The 27,628-nt window shown below is 45.2% G+C and overlaps 1 protein-coding gene across 1 annotated transcript in view; it reads left to right on the top strand.

Moving 5' to 3' along the window:
- CEMIP2 (cell migration inducing hyaluronidase 2) overlaps positions 1-27,628 on the top strand; it is a 181,318-nt gene that overhangs the window by 98,782 nt on the left and 54,908 nt on the right. The window contains exons 5-6 of the mRNA XM_033962543.1: positions 8,203-8,372; positions 16,294-16,482. Coding sequence (XP_033818434.1) covers positions 8,203-8,372; positions 16,294-16,482 — 359 coding nt within the window. The remainder of the gene's footprint in view (positions 1-8,202; positions 8,373-16,293; positions 16,483-27,628) is intronic.

Raw genomic sequence — 27,628 nt, forward strand, 5'->3', positions numbered from 1 at the left:
GGTGCTATTTATAGGATCGGCATTGAAAAGCAAGTTAGGGGGGGGATTAACAACAAGGCCCCCAACGGTTAGGCCAAAAAATAGCTCTTAAGTCCTATTTTGAATTAGCGAAAGGAGGTTTCCGATCTGAGATACAGAGGGAGAGAATTCCACAAAAAAAGGTATAAAATAAGACACTCTAGGTTTTCCCAATATGCCTTATTAATGACTAGGGTCAGTTTAAGAAATTATCGAAGACCCGTTTTATTTTTTTGGCTTACCCGCCCTCTGGTATAAGGTTTGTAATACCTAAAGCACTGACGGACTCTACTGCTTGTTGAAGAGTTTGTTTATTATATGTTTCGTGTTGATATGTGATTGATTTTATTTTTTTTTGTAATCCACCTAAATAAATCCCCCCCCCCCCCGTTACAAAACCGTAGTGTAGTTTTTAGCACTGGCTGCGGTGGTAACAGCTCCGGCACTCATAGAATTCCTATGAGTATCGGAGCTGTTACCGCCACGGCTGGTGCTTAAAACGGCACTACGGTTTTGTAAAAGGGGTAAACGAATGAATGATTGTCCTGATACACTTAAGGCTCCTTTTACTGAGGTGCACTATGCTTTTTAGCGTGCGCTAAATATTAGTATGCGCTAACCACGTGCTAAAAGCTAACATGTGCAGGTTAGTCTATGGACACGTTAGCGGTTAGCGTGCGCGTAGATTTAGTGTGCACGCGCTGGCACACTACCCCGGTTTTAATTAGTAAATGTACCAAGCAGAGTGATGCTACTTGCTGGAAAGGATGTGGTGAAAGAGGTGCATTCCACCATATGTGGTGGGAATGTGAAAGGATCCAGAAGTTTTGAAAGCCAGTATTTGAATATGTAAGCAGATTAATTCAGACTCCACTCAAGCTGAATCCTGAAAGAGCATGGTTGGGAGTAAGAATAGAAAGCTTAACACCTTCTCAATCTAAACTTTTGGACTTAGCATTTATAGCTGCTAGATTGACACTTGCCCAGCAATGGCGTATGCTAAATGTACCTACCTTAAGAGATGTGAGGGAACGTTTAGGAATAGTCTGTGAAAAATATAGACTTTAGGCCCTTTTAACTAATCAATGGGCAAAATTTAATGATATAAGGGAGAGTTATATTGAATTAGAAAAAGAAGCCTTATGAAAGAATTATTCTATATCTATCGTTATGGAACCAGGTCTTCTGGGAGGGGGGGGAGGGTGTGATAGGGAATGAGATTTTTTTTAATTTATTTATTTAACTTTACTATTGATAAGATGCACTATGATTTCTAATTTATTAAGTTTATAAATTATACTCATACTGTGTGCTGTACATAAGAACATAAGCAATGCCTCCGCTGGGTCAAACCTGAGCCCGCTCACGTGGCGGCCCAACAGGTCCAGTAATCCTCTATTTATACCCTTCTATCCCCTTTTCCAGCAGGAAATTGTCCAATCCTTTCTTAAATCCCAGTACCGTACTCTGCCCTATTACATCCTCTGGAAGCGCATTCCAGGTGTCCACCATACGTTGAGTAAAGAAGAACTTTCTAGCATTTGTTTTGAATCTCTCCCCTTTCAACTTTTCCGAATGCCCTCTCATTCTTGTAGTTTTCGAAAGTTTGAAGAATCTGTCCCTCTCCACTCTCTCTATGCCCTTCATGATCTTGTAAGTCTCTATCATATCCCCTCTAAGTCTCCTCTTCTCCAGGGAAAAGAGATCCAGCTTCTTTAGTCTCTCAGCGTATGAAAGGTTTTCCATACCTTTTATCAGACTTGTCGCTCTCCTCTGAACTCTCTCGAGTAACGCCATATCCTTCTTAAGGTACGGCGACCAATATTGGACGCAGTACTCCAGATGCAGGCGCACCATCGCCCGATACAACGGCAGGATAACTTTTTTCGTTCTGGTTGTAATACCCTTCTTGATTATACCTAGCATTCTATTCGCTCTCTTAGCAGCCGCTGCGCACTGTGCCGTCGGCTTCATTGTCATGTCCACCATTACCCCCAAGTCCCTTTCTTGGGTACTCTCATTCAGTAACATCCCTCCCATTGTATAGTTGTATCTCGGGTTTCTGCTTCCCACATGCAATACTTTACATTTATCGACGTTGAACTGTACTGAGATTATTGTATTAAATGGAAATTATCAAACAATTAAAAAAAAAGATTTAGCGTGCACTAAACGCACACTAAAATGCTTAGCGCATCTTAGTAACAGGGAGTTAGTATTCTATAATGAAACCTAGGTTCTACTTTCCTTTGATAGAATAGGGTCCAAATATGCGCCTTCCTGGCACCTAAATATAAATGTGCTCCTTTTTATAGACTTGCCTCATAGTGGGAGTTATTTCTTAGATCCAGTTTTCCTACTGAATGACATCATGATAGCTGAGCAGCTCATGACTGTAAAATGTCTGCCAGGTGGTTGGTTTTATTGCTACGTTCAGTTTCCTGGTATTTGAGCGCGAGAATAATGTTCATTTTATTTATTATGTATTTACTATACTGCCAGGAGTGTGTGGCACAGTGTGTTAGAGCTACAGCCTCAGCACCCTGAGGTTGTGGGTTCAAATCCCATGCTGCTCCTTGTGACCCTGGGCAAGTCACTTAATCCCCCCATTGCCCCATTATTAGATAGATTGTGAGCCCGCCGGGGCAGATAGGAAAAAACACTTGAGTACTGAATGTAAACCACTTAGGCTATAAGTGGTATATGAATAATGAATAAAAATAATCTGCATAAAAAGAGCAAGGCGGTGTCCAATCTAAAAATATCAGAAAGGAACACATCTGGAATACTGCGTTCAATATTGGTCGCCGCACCTCAAGAAGGACATGGCAGTTCTTGAGAGAGTCCAAAGGAGGGCAACGAAACTGGTAAGAGGGCTGGAAAACTGCCCATATGCTGAGAGGCTGGATAAACTGGGGCTCTTCTCTCTGGAAAAGAGGAGGCTCAGGGGACCTTCAAAATACTTAGGGGCATAGAGAGGGTGGACAGGGACAGGTTCTTCAGACTAAAAGGGACGACAGGTACGAGGGGGCACTCAGAGAAACTGAAGGGAGATAGGTTCAAATCAAATGCAAGGAAGTTTTTCTTCACCCAAAGGGTCGTGGACAAATGGAATGCGCTCCCCGAGGAAGTGATCTGGCAGAGTACAGTACAGGGATTCAAACAGGGATTGGACAGATTCCTGAGGGAAAAGGGGATCGTGGGGTACTGAGGGAGGTGCTGGGGTGTTGCATAAGTATAGACAGCTCACTAGGTCATGCAGGTGCAAGGCCGGAGGGTTAGGACATTGATGGGAAGATAGGACTTCGATGAGAAACCTAGGGGGCAAGGGAGCCCCTTCTGGTGATTAAGGCAGGTCATGACCTGTTGGGCCGCCGCGGGGGCGGACTGCTGGGCGGGATGGACCTCTGGTCTGACCCGGCAGAGGCACTGCTTATGTTCTTATGAACTATAATAATTGGACAGGATAGCGTTATTCATACAAACTCAAAGTAATGTTAAGAGTAGAGACCATAGCAAGAGGACATAAAAAAATGAGGGAATTCAGGAACTGTGTACCTGTAAGACTCATTTTCTTCTAAAAAAATCTATGCATTCTGTATTCAGTGGTGGCATCTCACTAAGGGCTCCTTTTACGAAGGTGCGCCAGCGTTTTTAGCACACGCGCTAGATTAGGGCGCGCTATAGTGCGCGCTAGCCGAAAATCTACCACCTGCTCAAAAGGAGGTGGTAGCGGCCAGCACGCAGGGCAATTTAGCACGCGCTATTCCGCGTGTTAAGGCCCTAGCACACCTTCGTAAAAGGAGCCCTAAGTCTTTGTAGCTGGTGCTGAGCATATGTATGACCTTTAGGTATCTTCCTCTGCCCTCCATGCACCCTGCCACTATATGGATAATAGTGGGTCATTTTAGACAGATTTTCAGCCAGATACTGCCCATGTTAGGGATAACTGGTGCATATATAACTCCATTTGAATATTGGCCATGTGTCCATGCCTTCATAATTGGAAAAACTGTATGAAAATTTTCATCAGAGTGTCTTTGCAATGGATAAAACCCAGCTGAAGTATCCCTCCTGGACAAAACAGTCACTATGTATGGCAGTGGTCTCAAACTCAAACCCTTTGCAGGGCCACATTTTGGATTTGTAGGTACTTGGAGGGCCGCAGAAAAAATAGTTAATGTCTAATGAAAGAAATGACAATTTTGCATGAGGTAAATCTCTTTTAAAGTTTATAAATCTTTCCTTTTAGCTAAGTCTTAATAATAATATTGTCATTTATAGCTAAAGAGACATATGATCAAGAAACTTTTATTTTACTTTTGTGATTATGATAAACATACCGAGGGCCTCAAAATAATACCTGACGGGCCGCATGTGGCCCCCGGGCCGCGCGATTGAGACCACTGATGTATGGTTATTGACTCTTTCTCTGATGAAGATTGCCACACCAGCTTCGTTGGGCCTCGCTCTTTAGCTGGCATTTCCTCTTCGGAAGCGTTACACATTTTAATACACGTTTGCTTCAAAGCATACCGTACATTGTGGCTACATCCGATAAAACCCCAGAGGAAGGTCTTCTGTGACCGAAACATGGACCCTATCGGGTCCATACCACAACATTTTTACCGTGTATCTTTGAACAGTTTTCTTACTCTGCGCCTTTTTATGTGAATACTTTTTAATAAACTTAAGTATCAAGATCATCAGTTCCACAGTTTTTCATCTTTTACACTAAGTGGATAGTTCATATATTTTTATTTGTAGTTTACTATTGACACACACATTTAAGAACTTGGGTTTCTTAGTGTGTGGTGATTAAATCTAACGTAACAGGTTGGAGCTTGTCTCCTATTTACTTGTAGCATCAAGTCTATTAACACACTTTATCCTCATGACGTGTTTATAATTTGCTTTTATGTGATGTGAATACGCAATTACAGTATATGTTTCATTTTATTGCAATTATGAAGGATTTTTTGTAGGTTACTAATTGTCAGTATCCCTGAATATCTTGCTTACAGGTATTTCTACATAGTCTTATTAAACATCGCTTTGGGAATCTTGTTACATAAAAAATAAACCACACACACCCTTTTACAAAAACTGCCGAAGCGATTTTTAGCGCAGGCTAGCACGCTGAATGCTCTGTGCTGCTCCCGACACTCAGAGTTTCTATGAGTGTTGGGAGCAGCGCACAGCATTCAGTGCGCCGGCCTGTACTAAAAACTACTTCTGTGGTTTTGTAAAAGGAGAGGGGGGGGACAGTGAGAGGGATACTTAAATTTCAGAGTATTTGGTATCTTTTGACGACATGAACACACTAACTCACCCACCCACCCCAGCAAGGTTAGGCGATGAGAGAAATCAAATGCAGTCATGTGAAAAAATTAGGACATCCCATGAAATATTCAGTTCTTTCTTAAGAAATGTTCACCTAACGATGTCAAATCTTTTTTTAAAAATTTATCTCTGGAAAAGAAAGTGATGTCATTGCAGGTAAACAACAAAGCTTCTCTGATTTACTCATGAAACAAAAGATATCTACAAAAATATGTATTCTAACTGATAGCTAGTGTTACCCCCTTTGATTGAAATAACTGCAGTGAGACACTTTGTGAAGCCATCTGCCAGTCTCTGACATCGGTCTGAGGAAAGTTTGGCCCACTCCTCAATGCAGAATTCTTTCAGCTGTGAGATGTTTCAGGAGTTTCTTGCATGTACAGCCCGTTTCAAATCACCCCACTCTCAATGGGATTAAGATCAGGGCTTTGACTCTGTCACTCCAGGACTCTCTGTTTCTTAGTTTTCAGCCAGTCCTTGGTAGATTTACTAGTTTGTTTTGGGTCATTGTTGTGTTGCAGGATCCATTTCCGCTTCCACTTTAATTTTCTTACAGATGGTCTCACATGTTCCTCAAGCACCCTCCGATACACGGTAGAATTCATGATGGATTCTATGATGGTAAGCTGGCCAGGTTCTGCTGCAGCAAAGCATCCACAAACCATGACACTTCCGCCTCCATGCTTCACAGTTGGTATGAAGTTCTTTTCCTGGAATGCTGTATTTGGTGTACGCCAAACATGTCCTGTTTTCTGGTGTTCAAATAATTAAATTTTAAACTCATCTGTCCATAGAACACTATTCCAGAAGTCCTGGTGTTTGTCTATGTTCTCTCTGGCAAATTTGTGTGGCCTTGATGTTTTTCTTAGAGAGCAAAGGTTTCCTCCTTGCTCCTTGGAGTATTGTGTTCAATTTTGGAGACCGTATCTGGTGAAGGATACAAAAAGGCTTGAAGCGGTTCAGAGGAGGGTGACAAAAATGATAGGAGGTATGCGACAAAAGACGTATGAGGAGAGACTGAAAGCCCTGAATATGTATACCTTAGAGGAGAGGAGGGACAGGGAGAATATGATTCAGATGTTCAAATACTTGAAAGGTATTAACGTGGAACAAAATATTTTCCAGAGAAAGGGGAAAATCAGAGGACATAATTTGAGGTTGAGGGGTGGGAGACTCAAGAGCAATGTAAGGAAATTCTTCTTTACGGAGAGGGTGGTGGATGCCTGGAATGTGCTCCCGAGAGAGGTGGTGGAGAGGAAAACGGTGACGGAGTTCAAAAAAGCATGGGATGAACACAGAAGATCTAGAATCAGAAAATAATAGTAAATATTGAAGAACTAAGGCCAGTACTGGGCAGACTTGCACGGTCTGTGTCTGTATATGGTCGTTTGGTGGAGGATGGGCTGGGGAGGCCTTCAATGGCTGGGAGGGTGTAGATGGACTGGAGTAGTTTTTAATGGAGATTTTCGGCAGTAGGAACCCAAGCATAGTATCGGGTAGAGCTTTGGATTCTTGCCCAGAAATAGCTAAGAAGAAGAAAAAAAACACAACAAATTTTTAGCTTGAATCAGGTTGGACAGACTAGATGGACCATTCGGGTCTTTATCTGCTGTCATCTACTATGTTTGCACACTTCCCATGCATGTTAAATTTGTGCAGTCTCTTTCTTATTGTAGAGGCATGCACTTTCACATCAACAGTAGCAAGAGCCTGCTGTAGGTCCCGTGATGACATTTTAGGGTTTTTGGAGACTTCTTTTAGCATCTTGCATTCTGCTTTGGGGGTCAAGTTGCTTAGACGGCCAGACCTGGGCATGTTGGCAGTTGATTGGAAAGTCCTCCACTTGTACACTATTTTCCAGACCATGGAATGGCTGATGTCAAATTCTTTTGAGATCTTTTTAAATCCCTTACCAGACTTTTATAAACTGCTACAGTCTTCTTTCTGAAAGCCTCAGCTCGTTTGATCTCACCATGGTGTTCACTCTTACCTGTAGCAGTCATAAGCATACCAAACTAAATGTCTGAGGTTTAAGTAGGGCAAAATGCTGAGAAACGATGTTCTAATCATGTGCACCTTTGAGCCACTTTAAGTGATTTGAGCCACTTTAAGTGGGAGGATATGTGGGGATGTTCTAATTTATTCCTCAGTTAGGATACACATTTTTGTGGATATCTTTTGTTTGATGAGTAAATCAAGGGAAAGTTTTCAATTACATCACTTTCTTTTCCAGAGATTAAAAAATATAAAAAATAATTTTGACATCGATAGGTGAACATTTCTTAAGAAAGAACTGAATATTTCATGGGGCATCCTAATTTTTTCACATTACTGTATGTATGTTTTCTGGATTTTGTTGGGCTTCCCAAATCTGAGCTCAAACATTTTATGGAGTCAGATACAGCAGGGTAGATTCCTGCCCTTGGTGCAACAGAGGATTAAGTGACTTATTCAAGGTCACAAAGTCATCAGTGGGATTTGAACCTAAGCTTCCTTAGTTCTTGGTCCACTTCTCTAACCAGTAGACCATTCCTCTACTCTATTTTGGGAACTTAGATATTGTAAGTAAAGAGATCCCTCTTTATTTCCTTACTTTTTTCTCTCTCCACTTTCTCTAACTCTTTTTGAGTTCAACCTAAGCCCTCAAATGCTCTTCAGAGGCTGTCAGCCATGGAAATGGACTTATCTGAATGGCTGCCTCCATTATCATTCAAAATCTATTCAGTGCAAAAGACAGAAATGAAGAGCAGAACATCAAATGACCTGTTCTGAGATGGTGAGGGAGGTCTTTCCTATGGTACAGGCCAGCTTGATAACGTGTTCCCCTCTTTCTTTTCACAGACAGTCCTGGGGTTTTGTTGGTGTTATCAATGGTGGAAATTCCTCATCTAGCGAATCGGTCAGAGACTATGAAAATCACAGCACTGGCGGAAAGGCGATTGCTGAGAGAGATTTCTACACAGTGGATGGTGAAAAGTTTATTGTGAGAGCGTATAGTGAATGGAATAACGGTAAGAGAGTAAGAAATGGCATTAATTTTGCTAACAGAATTGTGTTGGAGGGGGGGTCACGTGATGCGAGCGTGGTGATCGGACGTGTGCCGCTGGGCTCCGCGCTCCGATTTCTGTATAACGGCACATACCTGCATTTCTTCGTTTTTCTTTTGCGACCCTTATACGGCCAAGGCACTTGGACTCCCGCCAGGAACATCGGGGGGAGTTTGCCGATCCGGTTGAGCCCCGGTATGCCCATTAAAGCGGCCAAACTTGCTAAGAGCAAACCCTGCACGCCGGACCCGAAAATGGCGTCGGCTCCCGAAGCTGCACCGCCAGTGGTGGGAGACTGGGCCCAGGAGATCTCTCGCCTGGTCACGACCGCTTTGGAGGACCGACTCAACAAATTACAGTCGGCGGTGGAGAGCATCCACGAGAAGTTTGAAGCTCAGGCTCAAAGGTTGGGGGCGGTGGAGCAGCGTGTTTCCAACCGGGAGGATGAGGCCCTTGAAGAACGGAGGCGAGCTGATGGCCTGCAATCCCAGGTGTCGGCCCTCCAGGACAAGGTGGACGACCTGGAAAACCGCCATCGGCGAAATAACCTGAGGGTTGTGGGGCTCCCGGAGCTGAAGTCATCGGATGACCTCTATAACTTCTTTCATTCCTGGCTGCCGGAGCATTTCGGCCTGGAGGCATCGGCGGCCACATTTGTGTGCGAGAGAGTGCACCGGCTGGGACCGGCTGCGGGGTCCAACTCCAAGCCTAGAGCGGCTATTGCCAAATATGCGAACTGGCGAGAGAAAGAACATTTGCTAAAAGCTTATCGGGCAGCTGGCAATCTGATGTATGAAGGAAGCCGGCTGCTACTTTTCAATGACTACTCAGCACGTGTTTCATCCCAGAGGCGGGAAATGGCGCCCATCTGCACTTCCCTACATCGCAAGGGGGTTCGCTTTGCTTTGGTTTACCCTGCCAGCTTGCGGGTCTGGAGGGAAGGCAAGGTGCACACTATGCTGACCAAAGGGGAGGCACAGCGATTCCTCGACGCCCTCAATGTTGCCGGTCCCGATGGGGAGAGTGGTAGAGGGTCGGCCTCTTGAACTGGGTGCTGGCATGTCCATGCAGCTGCGGGGTGCCTGTCTTTGCTGCCATCATGGTGGTTTGCGCTTCTCTCTGCCTGGCTGATTGTTTGGACTGGTGCTGCTGGACTCTCCTCTTCCTTTCTCCCAGCTCTTGTGCTTTAGCAGCAACTGAGCTTTGAGGATGCGCTCATGAAGGTCTTGCTGGTGTTGGCATTCACTTCTCGAGCGGAGAGTGCTACGGGCAGTGGTCCTGCTGTGGTTCTGCTTTCTTTGCACTCGCATGTTCTTGCTATAGACTGCCTAGTATTATCATCCAGCTGGGTTGTATGTGATGGGGGAGGAGGGGGCGCATGATATTGTTCTATACTGTTTATTACCGTGTTATACTATATGAACCATGCTTTGTACTGCTAATATCGGATTGTGGATTGCCCAGATCCATGACCCCTCTGTTGTTTTCTGTTTATGCCGTCCCTTAGGGGATTTTGTTTTGCTGTTTTATTTTTTGGGGGCTTGGTGGGAGTTCAGGGGGAGACCTGGGGGAGCTTTCTCTGGGGTGGGGAGGGGGGACAGGGTTGTGTGAATGGGGATGAGTCTGGAGGGGCGGGGGGGGTGAGTGGTGGGCTGTATGGGTATGCGTGTGGAGGGGGGGGCGGGGAGTTGAGTGGTAGATCTGCACCCATAGCTTTTTTCTGGGGGTCCCGGTTCTCCAGGCGGGGCTGGAGGACGCTGGGGGCTATTGTCCTACTAACAGGGCCCTATTTGCAGAGAGGGGGGGTTCTTAGCTGGGGAGGCCTTCTCTCTTCTTTTTTCTCATTTCTTCCTATTCTGTCATCTCGTACTTCCTTTGATAATGGTTAATCTCCGCTTTTCTACTTATAATGTAGATGGTATTCATTCCCCCGTGAAGAGAAAGAAATTACTCAATTGGTTTAAGCGTAATCACATTGATATAGCATATTTGCAGGAGACTCATCTCTCTAATGCCGAGCATGCCAGGTTGCGGAGGGAATGGGTGGGCGAGGTGTGTTCTTCTTCTTTTAACTCCAGACAGAGGGGGGTGGCAATCCTGTTTCATAAACAATTGCCTCTGCATATCCACAAAACTCTCTCGGACAAAGAGGGTAGATATGTGTTGGTGTTGGGGGAACTGTGGGGTCAGAAATGGATGTTTTGTAATCTCTATGCCCCTAATGTCTATAGTCACCGCTTCTTCTCTGGGCTGTTGGCTACAGTAGCTCAGTACCCGGAATATCAACCCTTGCTGGGGGGGGATTTTAACATATCGGCAGATCCCGTGATGGATTGCAAGCCAGCGAGGGCGTGCCCGAGGGACCATGGAGCCAAGGGGGTAAATTTTTTGATGGATCAGCTGCATTTGTTGGATTTGTGGCGGACTATGCATCCCACTGAGCATACATACACTTTCTATTCTCACCCTCATGATGTTTATACACGCTTGGACTACTTTTTGGCGCCGCCCTCATTACTCCCGCAGGTGGAGCATGTTTCCATAGAAGAGGTTCCATTATCCGACCATTCCCCGTTGATACTGTCGGTTCGACTTACGAATGATATTCCACAGCGGGGGTGGCGGTTCCCGAGCCATTTGTACAAGGATTTGGAGTTTCACCGGTATCTCAGGGAACACTGGCTGGACTATTGTCGCCATAATGCTACGCCTGATGTTGACCCGATAACATTTTGGGAAGCCTCGAAGGCAGTACTTAGGGGGCACATTATAGCTTATGTGTCTGGGGTTCGGCGACGTCAGGAGGCAGATTTATTGCGGCTCTCTGAGGAGTTGAAAACTTTGCGACGAAGGCATGTCGCTACGCTCTCGGCGGCTGATAGGAGTCGGATGGGCGATGTCCGTTCTCAATTGGAGGTCCTTCTGACGCAACGGGCCCATAGGGATATTTATTTCCAACGATATCGCCTCCACCGCTGGGGGGGGAAGGCGGGGCGGTTGCTGGCTAATCTCGTGCGTCCTCCTCGAAAACAACAAGTCATTTTGTCCATTAAAGATCAGGAGGGTCGGCTTCATACTGGAGCAGAGGCTATTCAGTCCCAATTTGTGAAATTCTATGAGACTCTTTATTCCCATCGCGATTCCCTTGATCACGACCGAACGGAATTTTTTCGGGATTTAGCTTTGCCTCAAGTGACCGATGCCCAACTTGAGCTTCTGAACGCGCCGGTTGCGGGGGAGGAAATTCAGTTGGGTATCAAAGCGTTGAAACTCACGAAAGCGCCGGGACCTGATGGGTTTGGGCCCGAATTCTATAAGATTGTGGCGGATTTAATTCCTCCAGCGTTGGGGGAAGCTTATAATGCAATGCATTCGGGACAGGGATTGGGCCTGAGAAATATGGCCCATGTGGTATTGCTCCCTAAACCGGGGAAGGACCCGGCACAGGTGGGATCCTACCGCCCAATATCTCTGCTTAATCAGGATGTCAAATTACTGGCTGCTATATTGGCCCGCCGTCTGAATGCTGTCCTTCCTTTGTTGATTCATGAAGATCAGGTGGGATTTATTCCGGGCAGGTATGCCTCTATGAATCTTTTCCGGGCCTTGATGGCACTACATTCCAGACGGGGGACAGGGAGCACATCGGCTATAGTTGGTTTAGACATGGAAAAGGCCTTTGACAGCATCTCGTGGCAGTATTTATTCTGGGTTCTGCAACAATATGGATTGGTCGGCCGCTATCATGAATGGATTCGTAGTCTATATCTCCACCCGCAGGCGCGCTTGCTAGTAAATGGGGGTCTTACCGCTTCTTTTCCTTTAGGTAGAGGTACTAGGCAGGGGTGTCCCCTTTCCCCGTTGCTTTTTGTGCTAGCACTAGAACCTTTGGCAGCCCGGTTGCGCTCTGATCCTTCCATTAGGGGAATTCGGATAGGTGACAGGGAGAGTCGGATTAACCTCTTCGCAGATGACATCTTACTCTATCTTGATCGCCCCCTCGATGATCTGGAGCGAGCGCTCGGGATGGTTCGTACTTTCGGTAATTTCTCGGGCTTGCGGGTTAATTGTGCCAAGTCCGAACTGTTGCCTCTGGATTCCACTCACGGGGAGGCGTGGCACTCTGCTCTTTCCATTCCGCCGGTTAGAGGGCCGTTGCGGTATCTAGGGGTGTATTTGACGCCTGACTTATCCCTTCTGTATCAGTACAATGTTCGTCGACCTCTTGAGCACATCGCAGCCCAGTGTGAACGTTGGAGGGAGTTACCGTTGGGCTTGTGGGGCAGAGTGGCCCTCACAAAAATGGTTCTTCTGCCTAAAATCTTATACCCCTTACAGACTATCCCCTTGTGGCTTTCTGCCCGGGATGTGCGGTTTTTTCGTTCCACTATTTCTACTTTTATTTGGAGGCGCAAGAGGGCTCGTATTAGTTTTGCTAAATTGATGCTGGATAGATCGCAGGGGGGCTTGAATCTCCCTGATGTTCGACATTACAATGTAGCGGCTCTGTTTCGTTTCATTCATGAGGGTTGGACTGGCCATTATAGGTATGCTCCGGGGGGATGGCTCGCTTCTTGGTGTGCGCCGCACTCCTTCCTGGCTCTTCTACATCTGCCGCCTTCGGCGGTTCCAGGGGGTTCCTCGACAATGGCTCTCCTCCAGCCGATTCGGTTGGCATGGAGATGGTGGAGGCGACAGCAGCGGAAAACGCCTGCTGCGTCGATACTCCTGCCTTTATGTGGTAACCTTGCTTTTGTTCCGGGGATGGGTCCTACTCGCCTCAGGGCGTGGGAGGAGCGGGGGTGTCGGACCTTAAGGGATGTTTGGGATGGAGGAGATGGGGTAGTATTTCCTTCTTATGCTCAACTTCAGAAGAGGTGGAATCTGCCTCACACTCACTTTTGGGTGTACCTTCAGATACGCCACTATTATACTACGCTAACTCAGAAGTGGGGGGATGCTTGGCTCTGTGGTTCCTTGGATGCATTATTCTTTCTGGTTCCGCCGGCTCAGAACAGTCTGTCCACATGGGGTCGGCTGTTGCGGGCACAATTGCCTGTGGGCGCCCTTGATGATGTGGCCGATGTATGGCGGAAGGAACTGGGCTTCCTGGGGGATCGGAGCGCGTTCCTTGCATTGTTTGGTCCTCTTAGAACCATGGGGGGCTCGTCCGATCTTCGGGAAATGCAGTTTAAGATATTACATAGGGCATATATCTCACGGAAGCATGGGGCTCGTATGGGCCTTTGGGAGGGGGATATCTGCATCAAGTGTTGCCGTGCTGCTGGGACTTTGACCCATCATTTTTTGGAATGCCCGTCCACTGATTTGTGGCTGCAGGTTCTCCCTTTTCTGGAGCGCATAGTGCACCGTCCTGTCCCACGTGATTATGGCATGCTCTTGTTGGGCGACTTGAGAGTTCTGGAGGAAGCTGGTTTTTCGAATCCTCAGCAGAAATTTCTTTATTTAGCTTTCCTTTTGGTGAAAAAGTTTCTCTTGCAATATTGGGTGTCTGATCAGGTGGCCTCTTTTACTCATTGGCTCCATCGGATGGCCCAGGTAGCACAATTTGAAATTCACCTTTCTCCACGGGGGGGACGCATTGATCAGCGCTGCTATGTGGGACTATGGAAGACGGCTTTGTCGCTGTGTCCCGGGGATTTGGGGGCACAGCTGGAAACCCGTTCTTGAGTCTACAGTTCTTTTTCTTTCTTACTCTCTGTATCTCGTTCCTCCTTCAGGGGGGCCTGCTGGTGGATGTGTGGGGGAGTGTGTGGTTGTGGGGGTGTGTGTGGTTGTGGAGTGACTGTTGTGCTTTGTATGGAGTGTTGGAGGGGGGAGTGCGTTTGGTGTGGCTGGGGGGTTGCTTCTGTTCTTCTTCTTTGAACAATTTAAAAATTTGCAGATTGTGACTGACTGGCTCAGAGCTTGGCCGTTTTTATTTTCTTATTCTGAGTTTACCAGACCATGTATTGTTGGAATTTGTATTTTCTCTATTTGGACCTGGTGACATTGTACTGCTGGGTATCTGTGTCATCTATGTTGCAACTGCTTCTAATAAACATTATTTCAAAAAAAAAAAAAAAGAATTGTGTTGGAGATGGATAATGAAATTTGATTTCTAGCACTTTCCAGTGAAGTTGATTGTTGGCTTTGCCATGCTGCGTTATGAGCTGCTTGTACCTGGTTGGAGGACCATTTCCTGGCAAGGTTTGGCGCTCTGCAGCTGATATTAATGAAGGCATGTTTAAGATTTGTGTATAAGAGAGTGCTGTTGCAGTGCATTAAAATTGCATCTCAGGAGGTGACTAGCTTACACAGGCCTGCGTCTCACAGCCCTGTCCCCCATAGCGTTGCCGAAGACCCTGTGGGAAATGTGGTGTCAGAGGTATTTCAAAACAAATCTGGGAAGAGTTGGCGAAATTATGACCCAATCCTGTACAGCCTACTGCTGCTCCCTCTACCGCTTACCTCCTCATTTGCTTGGCTGTGTGATTGAATGTGATATGAAGCTTCACTGTCACTGCAGCATTTGCAACATCAAATTTTTTTTGCAGCCATTTTTAGTTGGTGTTGCCTTAACGTGTTCTTCCATTTTCTTAACTCGGCAAGAAATCAAACAAAGTGGGATACGTGAACGGTCAGGATTCTCTATCAATTCTAATATAACAAAAGTTCCTATAAGTACAAATGCAATCAGTAGCTCTCTTGACACAGCCATGTTTCGGCAGGTCCACCTTCATCAGGAGAAGGGATTGGCCTCAGTGTAAAATAATGCAGTTTGGTTAACATATCTGAAGCCAAAGAACACTACAGGATGGGAGTATCACATGATTCCAAATACTGAAAAAGCCACTCATTCTTCACATTTCTGGCACACACTAACTCAGTCCAGACCAGAATTAGGGTTCTGAACTATACATTGGAGTCTCAAGCAAACATGACAGCTGTTTACATCTCTTGCACGTCTACAACCTGAGCTGGGTAACAAGTTAGCTCTTTATATGGAGTCTCTTGTCTTTCTTTCCAGGGTCCTCTCCCTTGCTGGATTCTTTTGATAGAAGTCTTTTTGCGGCTTTGTTGTTTTTGAATTTTTCCAGCCTCAGAGGGGGAACCTTTCTGTAGAACTTAATCACTTAGACTTAGTAGATCCCAGAACTTCTTTCTGTTCTCTCCTGCTACTCAGGACTGGCTCTTCTCTCTCTCTCTCTTCATAATCCTATTCTTCCCCTAAATATGTGATACACTGGCTGAGGAAGTAGGAGCTAAAGACAAAAAAATTCAGACAGAGCTGGATGTTACACCAGCACAGTTTTCCGAAAAGAGATATCTTCTATCACTGCCTCACTGGGCAGGAGAGTCCTCCACGTTTCAGAAACTGTGGGGATATTTACAAGTTGACATTCAATTATTTAGCAGAGCCACTAGAGGTCTCTGCAATTCTTGAGAAAGCTGAACGTTAGATGTTTCTACTCTGTGACCTTGGGTAGGCCAGTTTATTGCTCATTGGCTTGGGGTACCCACTTTGATTGTAAACTCTTTAGTGCAGGTGCTTGCCTTACCTGAATGCTAAAAATACCATAAGCTTCCTCGAACATCATTTAGAAAAGTGAGCTAGAAATCCAAAAAAGAATTGCTATAACTTTCAGTTACTGAACAGTGGGAATGGATTGTAAAGCTGGAGATGTGTTCTGTTTATATCTGATAAACATGTGGTGGCAAGTTTTGGTGTAGGGTGTGTGGAAGGGGATTGTCACAAGAGTACTAAGCGGGAATGGCAGCACAGTCTCTGGTTCAGATGGAAGGGGCACATTTGCAGTAGTGTGCGTAGCTTTGCATATTCTACCTTGCAGTAAGCAATTCTTTTTGTGCATCTTTGGCCTAGGTGTCCCGCATTCGGTTTTCCAGGTGGAGGCAATAGATGGCGTGGTGTTGGATGTGCTGGATGATGTCAGCAGCTGGAGCCCAGGCGACCAAATCGTGGTTGCTAGCACAGACTACTCCATGTTCCAAGCAGAAGAGTTCACGCTACTTCCCTGCCCCGAGTGCAGCAAGTATCAGATCAAAGTGCGAGGTAGGATGCGGCTCATAAGCCTGAGGTGGATGAGAAATAAAAAGGGTGCTAGTGATACCAGGCAGGGACCTCACATGAACCTCGCCAGCCATACTGTTTTCAATGTATCTATACCAGTAGGTGGGGGAACAGCTTTGGATTAGATACAGGTTGCCTCTTGCCCAAACATGGCAGCAGAGAGAGAGAGAGCGGAAATGTCTTTGCAGCTTGGATTATACACTCTCTCAAGGTTGATACTGTCAGCAGCTAAGATTATATTATATAAGTCTAAATGTGATCGAGTATCGCCCTTCTTCCTTTTTTCTTTATTTCTCAATAAATTTTTTGTTGTCGACATTTTATACATATATAGCAACTTGTACAGAGGCATTAAATATCAGTGAAGCCAAAAACAGAAAGCTTTAAAATCTGGAGCTTAATACACAAAAGAAACTCTCCAGGCTTCAAATCACATACAGTGCAACCACACCCCATATACAAATCGCACCCTGGTACAATAGTATCACACCAGTATTAATTCCCCCCTCCCCTCTCACCGTAAGATCCCCCCACCCTTGGGAGGGCACCTGTGTGTTCTTCAGAGTGCCCCTAACATTCCCCCCCTCCCTACTAACTGCACATAAATTCAAAGATGAGTAAAAATCCTCTGCCAAGTCCATTCCTGTTGTTCAAAATTTCCATAATGTCTGGCAGCCACACATCCCATCTGTGCCAGCTTACATAACTTAGCACCCTTCTTTCTTGCAGACGTTATCTGGGCTTCTTCTGGAACTCCATGTAAAATTTTTACAAAATTTATGTTTGGCTTTTATACTTTTGTAAGGAAGTTGTCTGCATTATATGATCATGATGTTGAAGATGAGAAATACTTTGGTTTCTAGTCGCTCATTCATTTAAACTAGGCCTACGCAATTAACATGTTTAAACTTTTAACTAGCATTAATTTTGTCTTTTTAACGCGATTAATAGCAGGAGGTGTGCTCTCACCTATGCTGCTTCCTGCATTGGCAGCACCAAGTGGCATTTCATCTGCTTGCATTTCCAGTGTGCGCCGCTGGAAGGAAAAGCAGATTAAGGGCTAGATTCACAAAGCAAATCGATCGTGTACCGATCGGTTTGCGACCCCTTTGCGACCAGATTTCCCTCGGGCCCCATTCACTAACCTCTCCTGCGATCTGCTTCGAATTCGTGCATGTAAATGAGGTGAAACGCATGCAAAGTAGGCAGGGATACGAATCGCAACACAAAATTTCACATCCGACTGGGCTGGCCGATCAACTGAAGAAGCGACTGCTGGGGACCATTCGAAAATTTCTTTCCGACTCTGGAAGCCCTGCTCGCTGCCCTCTCCTGCCTGCTCGCCCTGAATCGTTGCATCACCGCCTCCGGTTTTTTCCTGCCCTTCTTCCCTGAATCTCTCCTGCCCTTCCCCGCCCTGCAAGCCCGTGTTTTTAACCCACTTGTTTAAAGTGGGTTAAAACCACGGGCTCTTAGGGCTAAAAACTATTAATAAAAGTTAAAAAAAAAAGATCGTGACTCAGACGGGCATGCGCAGACCATCTACAGATGGTCTACGCAAGCGTTGGGATCACAGAAAAGCGATCCATGCCAGCAGATCGCCGATCGCCCCCATCTGCATATTTTAGTTTGCTGAATTCGTCAGACCTGCCCGAATCGGGCCAAATCGGGCAGGTTGGTGAATCTGGCCCTAAGAGACACATGCAAGGATATATATATCCCTGCCATTACCCGTCCAGAGCCGCTAACACCTCATGGCCATCGCCACCCCTGCCAACAAATGAAAGCTGCCACTGCTGCCAGTAACCCCCCACCCCCCCGGGTTGCTAGCACTACCACAGGTATGGGCCCTTTGGAGCCACTGCTAAGATTTTGCTGCCCTGGTGGAATTTGGCATGGGCACAAGCAGTGGCGTAGTAAGGGGAGAGTGTCACCCCAGGCGCTGACTTGGTGAGAGCGCAGGTACCCATCGTCTTCTCCGCCCCTCTCCCCCCCTGCTGCCATGCGTGTGTGCTGCTTCCCTTTCCCAATACCTCTATATCATGCCAGCTCTTCCTCCGACGTCACTTCCTGGACCCACGCCTAGGAAGTGACGTCTGAGGAAGAGCCGACGCTGGCGCGACAGCAGGTTGGGGGTTGTTGCTGGTGCCAGGAGCGTTACAGAGGTACGCGTGCGTGCGGCAGGCGTGCATGCGGCAGGAGGGGGTGGGGAAGGTGTGCCACCACCCCTGGCTCTTCTCACTCTCGTTAACACCACTGGGCACAAGCAGTTGAGCTATTCGTGCACACACACGCTCGCGCTCTCGCACACTCTGTCTCTCGCTCCCTCTCCCCTGCTGAAATTGCACTGCAAGAAGAGGAGAAAATGAATGGCTGCACAAAGGGCGGCTTCCTCCTCACTATATAGAGACCCTGTGATTCAAATTCACAGTCTGTTCTTATGATGGTACAGGAAGCAGACTTCTGTGCAGTCATTCACTTCCTCCTCTTCTTGCAGTGCAATTTCAGCAGGGGAGAGAGAGACAGAGACAGAGAGACAGAGAGAGAGAGACAGACAGAGAGAGACAGAGAGAGACAGAGAAACTGAGAGAGAGACAGAGAAACTGAGAGAGAGACAGAGAAACTGAGAGAGACAGAGAGAGACAGAGAGAGAGAGAGACAGAGACAGAGAGAGAGAGAGAGACAGACAGAGAAACTGAGAGAGAGAAACTGAGAGAGAGAGAGAGACAGAGAGAGAGAGAGAGAGAGAGAGAGAGAGAGAGACAGAGAGAGAGACAGAGAGAGACAGAGACAGAGACAGAGAGAGACTGAGAGAGAGAGAGAGAGAGAGAGACTGAGAGAGAGAGAGAGAGAGAGAGACTGAGAGAGAGACAGAGAGAGAGTGGGAACAGCTCAGCAGAGCGAAGAGTGTGATGGGGATGGGAGAGGAGCAAAACAAAGGGGACTTGTGTGCCACTTAGGGGAGAGAGGAGAGGCAATTCTGTAAGTTGTCTTCAGGGCATGTATGTTTGAAACAAAAAATGTTAATAACTGTGTACAGGCTAAATTTATTTCAGTTTTTTGCGCTTGGGTTTAATCAACTTACAGCCCTGATTTAAAGAAGATTGAGATTCCGAAAGCCTCTTTTGATTTGTTTGGCTTTATTTTTTTAGTTCAAAAAATTTTATTGAGTTTAGTAGATGAAGTACAATAAATGTTAACAAGGCAAGAAACATGCATGCCATACCAATGCAAAGATTCACAAAATATTATCTACGTAATGTAATACAGTAGGCAGACCTATGCCTACCTATAAGGAGGAAAGTAGCAGCACAACATGCAGCTAAAAGCACATGTAAAATCAAAACAATAAACATCTTTTAACAATGATCTTTGGAATTCTTTGCCTTTTCGTATTTGAAGTGCAACTAGTTATTTGCTTTTTCATAAGTTGCTAAAATCTGTTTGTTTGCAGCTGAGTCTGTTAAATAATTTTTTAAATTGTACTTTGTAAAAAAGCTAGTCGTTTGACTGTTGATTGTGAACCATTAAGAGCTATGGGTAAAGACGCTATACCTTTGGTATTGTGTTGAATTCCAGTTTATGGTGAAAACCACTGCAAAGAATTTGCAGTGACCGATATATTACATTTGAGTGGACCTGATTTATGTCTGATCTATGTTAAGAGCTTTGTAAGGATGATCTAGAGCACGGGTGTCAAAGTCCCTCCTCGAGGGCTGCTATCCCTTCGGACTTTCAAGATTTCCCCAATGAATATGCATGAGATCTATTAGCATACAATGAAAGCAGTGCATGCAAATAGATCTCTTGCATATTCATTGAGGAAATCCTGAAAACCTGACTGGATTGCAGCTCTTGAGGAGGGACTTTGACACCCCTAATCTAGAGTGTGGAGAGGGAGAGGGGCTGCCATATTGAAAGGGACCAGAATGCCACACTGTTGACAGTATTCTTCTATGTCTTTTCTATCCAGTTACATGGGAGTGAATTCATTATAACGAGGCTCAGTTTCTGCCACGTCCTTTCATGCTGGCCCACCTCTCTCTTTTTTTTTTTTTTTAAATATATGTTTATTAGCAGTGAGGTAGCACAAACAACCAGGAGTCAACAATACAAGAACACACAAGCAAATATTGCAAGGTATACAAGAGCAGCTGACATAGGCTAAGCAAACCAGAGTTCAAGTACCCTCGGTACAGGCCAGCAACAGGAGATACAAGAATGAGGGCCCACCTGGAGTCAGTGTAAGCCCCACCTTTTACATTTTTCTCCCAAAGGTCTAGAGAGGCCATCCCCCAGACCCCATTCATAAGCCCATGCACACCATTCACACGCAACCCAAGAACAGCAACAGTCACCCCCCCCACTCATCCATCCATCACAGTCATCCATCCATGTGGCTTTCTTGTTTTTTGTGTATTTTCTTTTTTCTTCCATTGTTCACTTTTTCTTTTTCCACCTCTCTCTTACGTGTATTGTTGCATCTGATCCTCAGCTCTGCTGTACCTTCTTTTTCACCTGCTGTGTGTTTTGTACACTTCTCTTCACATGCTCTAGCCCACAGGTGTCAAAGTCGGTCCTCGAGGGCCAGAATCCAGTCGGGTTTTCAGGATTTCCCCAATGAATCTGCATGAGATCTATTTGCATGCACTGTTTTAAATGCATATTCATTGGGGAAATCCTGAAAACCCGACTGGATTCCGGCCCTCGAGGAGGGACTTTGACACCCCTGCTCTAGCCTCTCCTAGCTGCTATTTCACCTTGAGCCTTCTCATTTTCTTCCCTTGTGTGTACAAACCTCATGGAGCCCTGCACCAGCCATCCCAGCTACTCTGCCTTACCTCCAAATGCTTAGTTTCCGATATTCAAAGGAATTATGCTCTAGCTCAGGGGTAGGGAACTCCGGTCCTCGAGAGACATATTCCAGTCGGGTTTTCAGGATTTCCCCAATGAATAAGCACTGAAAGCAGTGCATGCAAATAGATCTCATTGGGGAAATCCTGAAAACTCGACTGGAATACGGCTCTCGAGGACCGGAGTTCCCTACCCCTGCTCTAGCTCTTCGAATTATGCTTATAAATGTAATGTAATGTAATTTATTTCTTATATACCGCTACATCCATTAGGTTCTAAGCGGTTTGAAGAAAATATACATTAAGATTATAAATGAGAAGTAAGAAGGTACTTAAAAAATTCCCTTACTGTCCCGAAGGCTCACAATCTAACTAAAGTACCTGGAAATTAATAAAGAAGAGAAAATAAAGATGGTTGAAAAAAGAAAAATTCTATGTGAACTTATAGGATGGAAATTAAACTGACAGTGAAGAACTGTATGAAAAATACATATGGAATGCAGTTAGAGAGGGTAGGTTACAATCTATTTATGGTATTTGTTTAATTGGAAGGTGTTAAGGTGGGTAATTTGGGGGAAGGTTATCTGAAGGTAGGTGAATCTTCTGGAGGTAAAAGAGGAGGGGTTAAGATATTTGGATGAATTTTTTGAAAAGCAGGGTTTTGATTTCTTTTCTGAATGTTTTGAAGTTGTCTGATATTGTCATAAGATTGGAGATGGAATGGTTGATTTTTGCTGCTTGTGTTGCCAGAAGGTTGTCAAACATTTTCTTGCGTTGTGTGCCTTTGAGTGGGGGGAAGGCGAAAGGGTTCGAGGTTCTTCTGTGTCTTGAGGTGGAGATTTGGTTTAAGCGGTTGTTTAGATAGGAGGGGGAAGAGCCGTGTAATGCTTTGAATATCAGGCAGTGGAATTTGAATTGGATTCGTGCTTGTATGGGTAGCCAGTGAGAGTCTAAGAAGGTAGTTGTTATGTGATCATATTTTTTGAGTGAGTAGATCAATCTGAGGGCGGTGTTTTGTATGGTCTGGAGTTGTTTTATCATAGTGGCTGGACAAGGAAGATATAGGGAGTTGCAATAATCCAGCAGACCTAAGACTAGGGATTGGACGATTAGTCTAAATTGTGCTTGGTCAAAGAATTTTCTGATTTTACGGAGATTTCTCATGGTTAGAAAAGCTTTCTGGATTGTTTTGTTGATCTGGGGCTGCATTGTGCAACATCTGTCTTTCGTAACTCCTAGGAGTTTTAGTTCGGGTTGTATTGGGTATTTGGTATTTTTGATTTTCAGTTCAGTGATGGTAGGAGTTTGGGCTTTTTCGAGCAAAAGGAATTTTGTTTTTTCAGAATTTAGTTTTAGTTTGTGATCCATCATCCATTTTTCTACTGTGTCTAAGGTTGTTTCTAGCTTTGTTGTGGTGGTGGTCTCTGATGGGTCGAAGGGGAGGATTATGGTGATGTCATCAGCATAGCTGAAAGATGTGACATCTAGGGTATCTAAAGTGGCTCCTAGGGAGGAGATAAAGAGGTTGAAGAGCGTAGGTGAGAGAGGTGATCCTTGTGGAACTCCGCAGGGATTTGTCCATGGTTCTGATTTGATATCATTGTATTTTACCCTGTAGGTTCTAGATTTGAGGAATCCCTGAAACCATTTGTAGACCTTGCCTGAGATTCCTATGGCGTCGAGAATTTGTAGTAATAAGGTGTGGTCAACTAGGTCAAATGCTGCGGAGAGGTCTAATTGTATTAATATCATTTTTTTTCCTTTACTGATGTGTTGTCGGGCTGTATCTAGTAATGTGACAAGTAGTGTATCTGTACTATGGTTAGTTCGGAATCCTGATTGTGAGGGGTGGAGTAGGTTATGTTTTTCCAGATATTCGGTGAGGTATTGTGCCACTAGGCCTTCTATTATTTTAACGTACAATGGTATTGAAGCGATAGGTCTGTAGTTGGAGGGGCTATCTATTAGGCCTTTGTGATCCTTTATGATTGGAGTGATTAAGATCTCTCCTAGGTCCTGTGGGAATTGGCCTTCTGTCAATGTGGTTTGAATCCATAGCATGAAGTTGGTTTTGAATGTAGTGGAGGCGTTTGATAATATGTAGGTGGGGCAATTATTTAGGTCACTGGAAGCATGGCTGTATTTATTGTAGAGTCGGTTCATATCCGACCAGACTAGAATTGGGAAATCGGACCAGCTTCTGTCTGCTACGATGGCTTCGCTAGTTGATGGGTTTGTTGTTATCTTTTCTAGATGGGTGTGTGTGTTGATGAATGTAGATCTGATATTGGTGATCTTGTTTTTGAAATGGTCTGCTAGGTGGATGGCTGTTGGTGGGTGGATACCTTGGGTGGAGAGGTAAGGTTTGGTATCTGTGAGGTTCTTTACTAGATTAAATAGCTTTTTTGTGTCTGGGGTTTTTTTGCCTATCATATTGGAGTAGTAGGCTTTTCGTTTTTCCTTGAGTTTGGTTTTGTATTGATTAATTTGGTATCTCCATGCAGTTTTAGTGTGTTCTAAACTCTTGGTTTTTTTCCAGACTCTTTCTAGTTGTCTGCAGAGCTTTTTAGATTGGAGAAGTTCGGCGTCGAACCATTTATCAGAAGGTCTGCATATTTTGAATTTTAGTTTTTCTGGGGCTAGCTCATTTAGAATGGTTTCGCTTATGGATCTCCATTGGGATATAAATTCGTTGGGAGCTATGTTGGTGGTGGCGTGGTCTGCTTTATCCCAGAATATGGAGGGTTCGATTTTTTGGCGTGTTTTGAAGGAGGTTTTTATTGGAGGTTGTTTGTTAATGCTTTGAGGCCAGTTGATGTCAAAGGTGTATTTATAGTGATCTGACCAAAGGGAGGGGTGCCATGCCCCATTAGAGATATTGATTTTGGGTTTGTGAGGATGTTGGGTCATATAAGCAGCAAGATCTAATTGGTGTCCTTTTTCGTGTGTGGATTGGGGATTGAGGATCTGGTAGTTTAGTGCATTGAGGTATGAGAGTAAATTTATTACTTGTTTTGAGGTGTGATCTTCTAGATGGAGGTTTATGTCTCCTAGGATAAGGTTATGAGGTGATGTTAGGGAGTTCTGGTAAATAAATTCTTCAAGCGCTTGTTTGTTGTCATTCCATTTTCTTGGTGTTGAGTAACAGAGGATGCATGTTAGAGTTTCTATGAGAGAATCATCGGATAGTTGACAGGCTAGGAGATCTAGGTGGGGAGTGGAGTGTTTGTCTAGGGTCTTTATATTGATGTTGTTTTTGAGTATGATGGCTAGGCCTCCACCATGTTTTTTTTTCCTGCAGATTAATTCAATTTTATAACCCATTGGGCAGAGTTCTGTGATGGAGGGATCGGATTCTGAGGTTAACCAGGTTTCGGATAGGAATAAGCAGCTTAGTTGTTTTTTAATTATCCAGTCCTTAATAAGGTCTGCTTTTGTGCTTATTGATCTGAGGTTCATATATGCACAGGATAATGTAGTGTTAAGTGTTTGGGGAGTGGGTGAGCAGTTTGGGTGGAGGAGATTTTCTTTGGTTAGTGGGTGATAGTTGTGGTTTACCGATTTTGGTTTTAGGGTTGGTCTATTTCTCCAGTTGGTTGGTATGCTGATATGGTTGAGTGAGGAGCAGTCTATCAAGTTTCTGGGCGAGTATAGTTTTCTGGTAGGTGGAGGGAATCTATGGGATTTTGTTAAGGTTAGGATAGAGGATGTATGATATCCTTCTGCTTTTCTGTTGGTTAGGAGTAGGAAGAATATTAAATGTAGGAGTGTGATTGTAGATAAATTGGGAGGCATAGTGATTTTTGTTTAGGGAGTTAGAGAGTCTGGAGTTAAGTACTTGGTGTGCGGCTATCAATATTATGTAGAGTACTGCTGGTTCATGGGGAGCTAAAAGTGTTAAGTAGGATTAAGGAGATCTATCAGTGGGATATAAGAGTATCGGCAGTAGCAATTTGTCTATGCTTGTCAGGTAGTTTTGGAGATAAACAGTACTATCAATTTAACAGGATCTATGAGGTTATGCAGAAATACAGTACTATCAGCTTGACAGTGACCTCTTTCTAAATTTACTAAGGCTGGGTATATAACTTTCTTTTTTTTTTTTGTACTTAAAATTTTGCTGACTTTTTAATTATAGTGGTATAAAAATTGGGTGGCAACTGACGTAATTAGAGCAGTGATTCCCAACCCTGTCCTGGAGGAACACCAGGCCAATCGGGTTTTCAGGCTAGCCCTAATGAATATGCATGAGAGAGATTTGCATATGATGGAAGTGATAGGCATGCAAATTTGCTTCATGCATATTCATTAGGGCTAGCCTGAAAACCCAATTGGCCTGGTGTTCCTCCAGGACAGGGTTGGGAACCACTGAATTAGAGCATTAAAAAAACACATAGGAGTTTAGCACTGACTTTTAAGCCCTAGGCTCATAAATTAGGTTCATAAATCTAGCCAAAAGAATGACAGGCCTAAATTTATATCTGTTAATATTTAAAGCAATTTTAAGCAGCTAGGAAAGGCTCCTTCTGTAGAGCTATCCACTGATATTCAGTGGTATTCAACTTCCAAGGTCCCTGTGGCCTTGTTGGATGGTACAACCAGCCTATCAGCTTTAACCTGACTGATTTCTAGGGTCTTGCAGGCTACTGATGACAACTCAGCTACCTCCTGGCTTCCGTGATCACTAAATTCGATGCCTTTGTCTCCTTATCACCTTGTTGCAATGGATTCTAGCAAGATGTTGGTTATGCCTAGGGTTACCAAGAGTCTGAGAAAACCTGGACATATCCTCTTTTTAGAAGACTGTCTGGGTTCCCGGAGGGATTTCCAAAACCTGGCAGTTTGACCGGGTTTTGGAAGTCCCTGTTCTCTGGGCCGCGTCTGCAGGCCCTTTGCACATGCTCAGACATCATATGTGCATGCGCATGGTATCACATTGATGTCTGCGTATGAACATAGGCCCTCAAGACCTCAGAGAAGGAGACGGGAGCCTTGGCTGGGGGCAGGGCTAATGGCGGAACAGTGCAAGGCTGGGAGCAGAAGAGGGCAGGGCTAGGGCCCTTTTTTTTAAGGAGGAAATCTGGCAACCCTAGTTATGCCTCTCTCTGTACAGTCAAGCATTCTTCTGACTTTGTCTAATTCCTTGGAGCATTGGTTTAGCAACTTGAGATACTGTATATACTCGAATATAAACCGATCCGATTATAAACCTTTCCCCCCCGAAAACTGGGGTTGTTTATATTCAGTTGCCCTGCCTTGCACCCAGCCCTCCTTCCCTTCCTTCCCAGCTCTGCACCCAGCCTCTGATGCCCACTGCAGGCCTCACTTAAGCCCTAGCGGTCCAACGGTGAGCAAGGACAGGAGCAATGCTTCCCACGTCCTGCCCTGGGCAGCTGTTAACCGCCCCGCTTCCCTCCCGCCTTCTGGACCCGTTGCCTGCCTTAAGCCACGGTGGTCCAGCGGTGAGCCGGAACAGGAGTGATCCTTCCCGCATCCTGTCCCAGCCAGCTATTAATTACCGTTTAGGTATGTTTTGATAAACGGTATATCAAAGATTAAATAAACTTGGATACTCTGCTTCTCTCCCACCTCCCGGACCCCTCTCCAACTACCTTTTGAATCCTGGTGATCTTGCGATCTCATGAGACTGCCCCGTGAACTTGTGCAGCCATGTCTGATCGCAGCTCCGCACGGGGCAGGAGCGAAGAAAAATTGTTCCTGCTCCGCTTCACTGCTAGACCACCAGGGTTCAAAAAGTATGTTGGAGAGGGAGGAGAAGTGGGGTAGTGAACAGTTGGCCAGGACAGGACATGGGAAGGATCGCTCCTGTCCCAGCTCACCACTGGATCACCAGTACTTAAGGCAGGCCTGCAACGGGAGGGGGGGAGTGCACCAGACTTGAGGACCCAAATATAAACAGACACCCCCATTTTTGGGCCATATTTTGGCCCTAAAATTTTGGTTTATATTCAAGTATATACTGTACTCGCACCATCACTCTGAGGTCTCTCTCACTTCTTATTGCATACAGCCCCATCTGCTCTTCCAGTTCTGAAATTCCAATTCCCCACCCTTTCCATGTCCTCCTGCTACGCTTTCTTCCTTTTCTATTGCTGCTTCTAAAGTTGCTTCAGCTGTGGTTTTCTCTGTAAGCTAACATTGGTTGCCTTGCAGCCTGTTTTTTTGTCACCTAGGAGAGCAGCTGCACCCAGATCTCATCACGCTGGCCTCCATGCCTCTTTGTGGTGGAGCCAGGAGCTAAATTAATACCTGAG

Source organism: Geotrypetes seraphini, chromosome 1, assembly GCF_902459505.1.
Source record: "Geotrypetes seraphini chromosome 1, aGeoSer1.1, whole genome shotgun sequence".
Classification (NCBI taxonomy): Eukaryota; Metazoa; Chordata; class Amphibia; order Gymnophiona; family Dermophiidae; genus Geotrypetes; species Geotrypetes seraphini.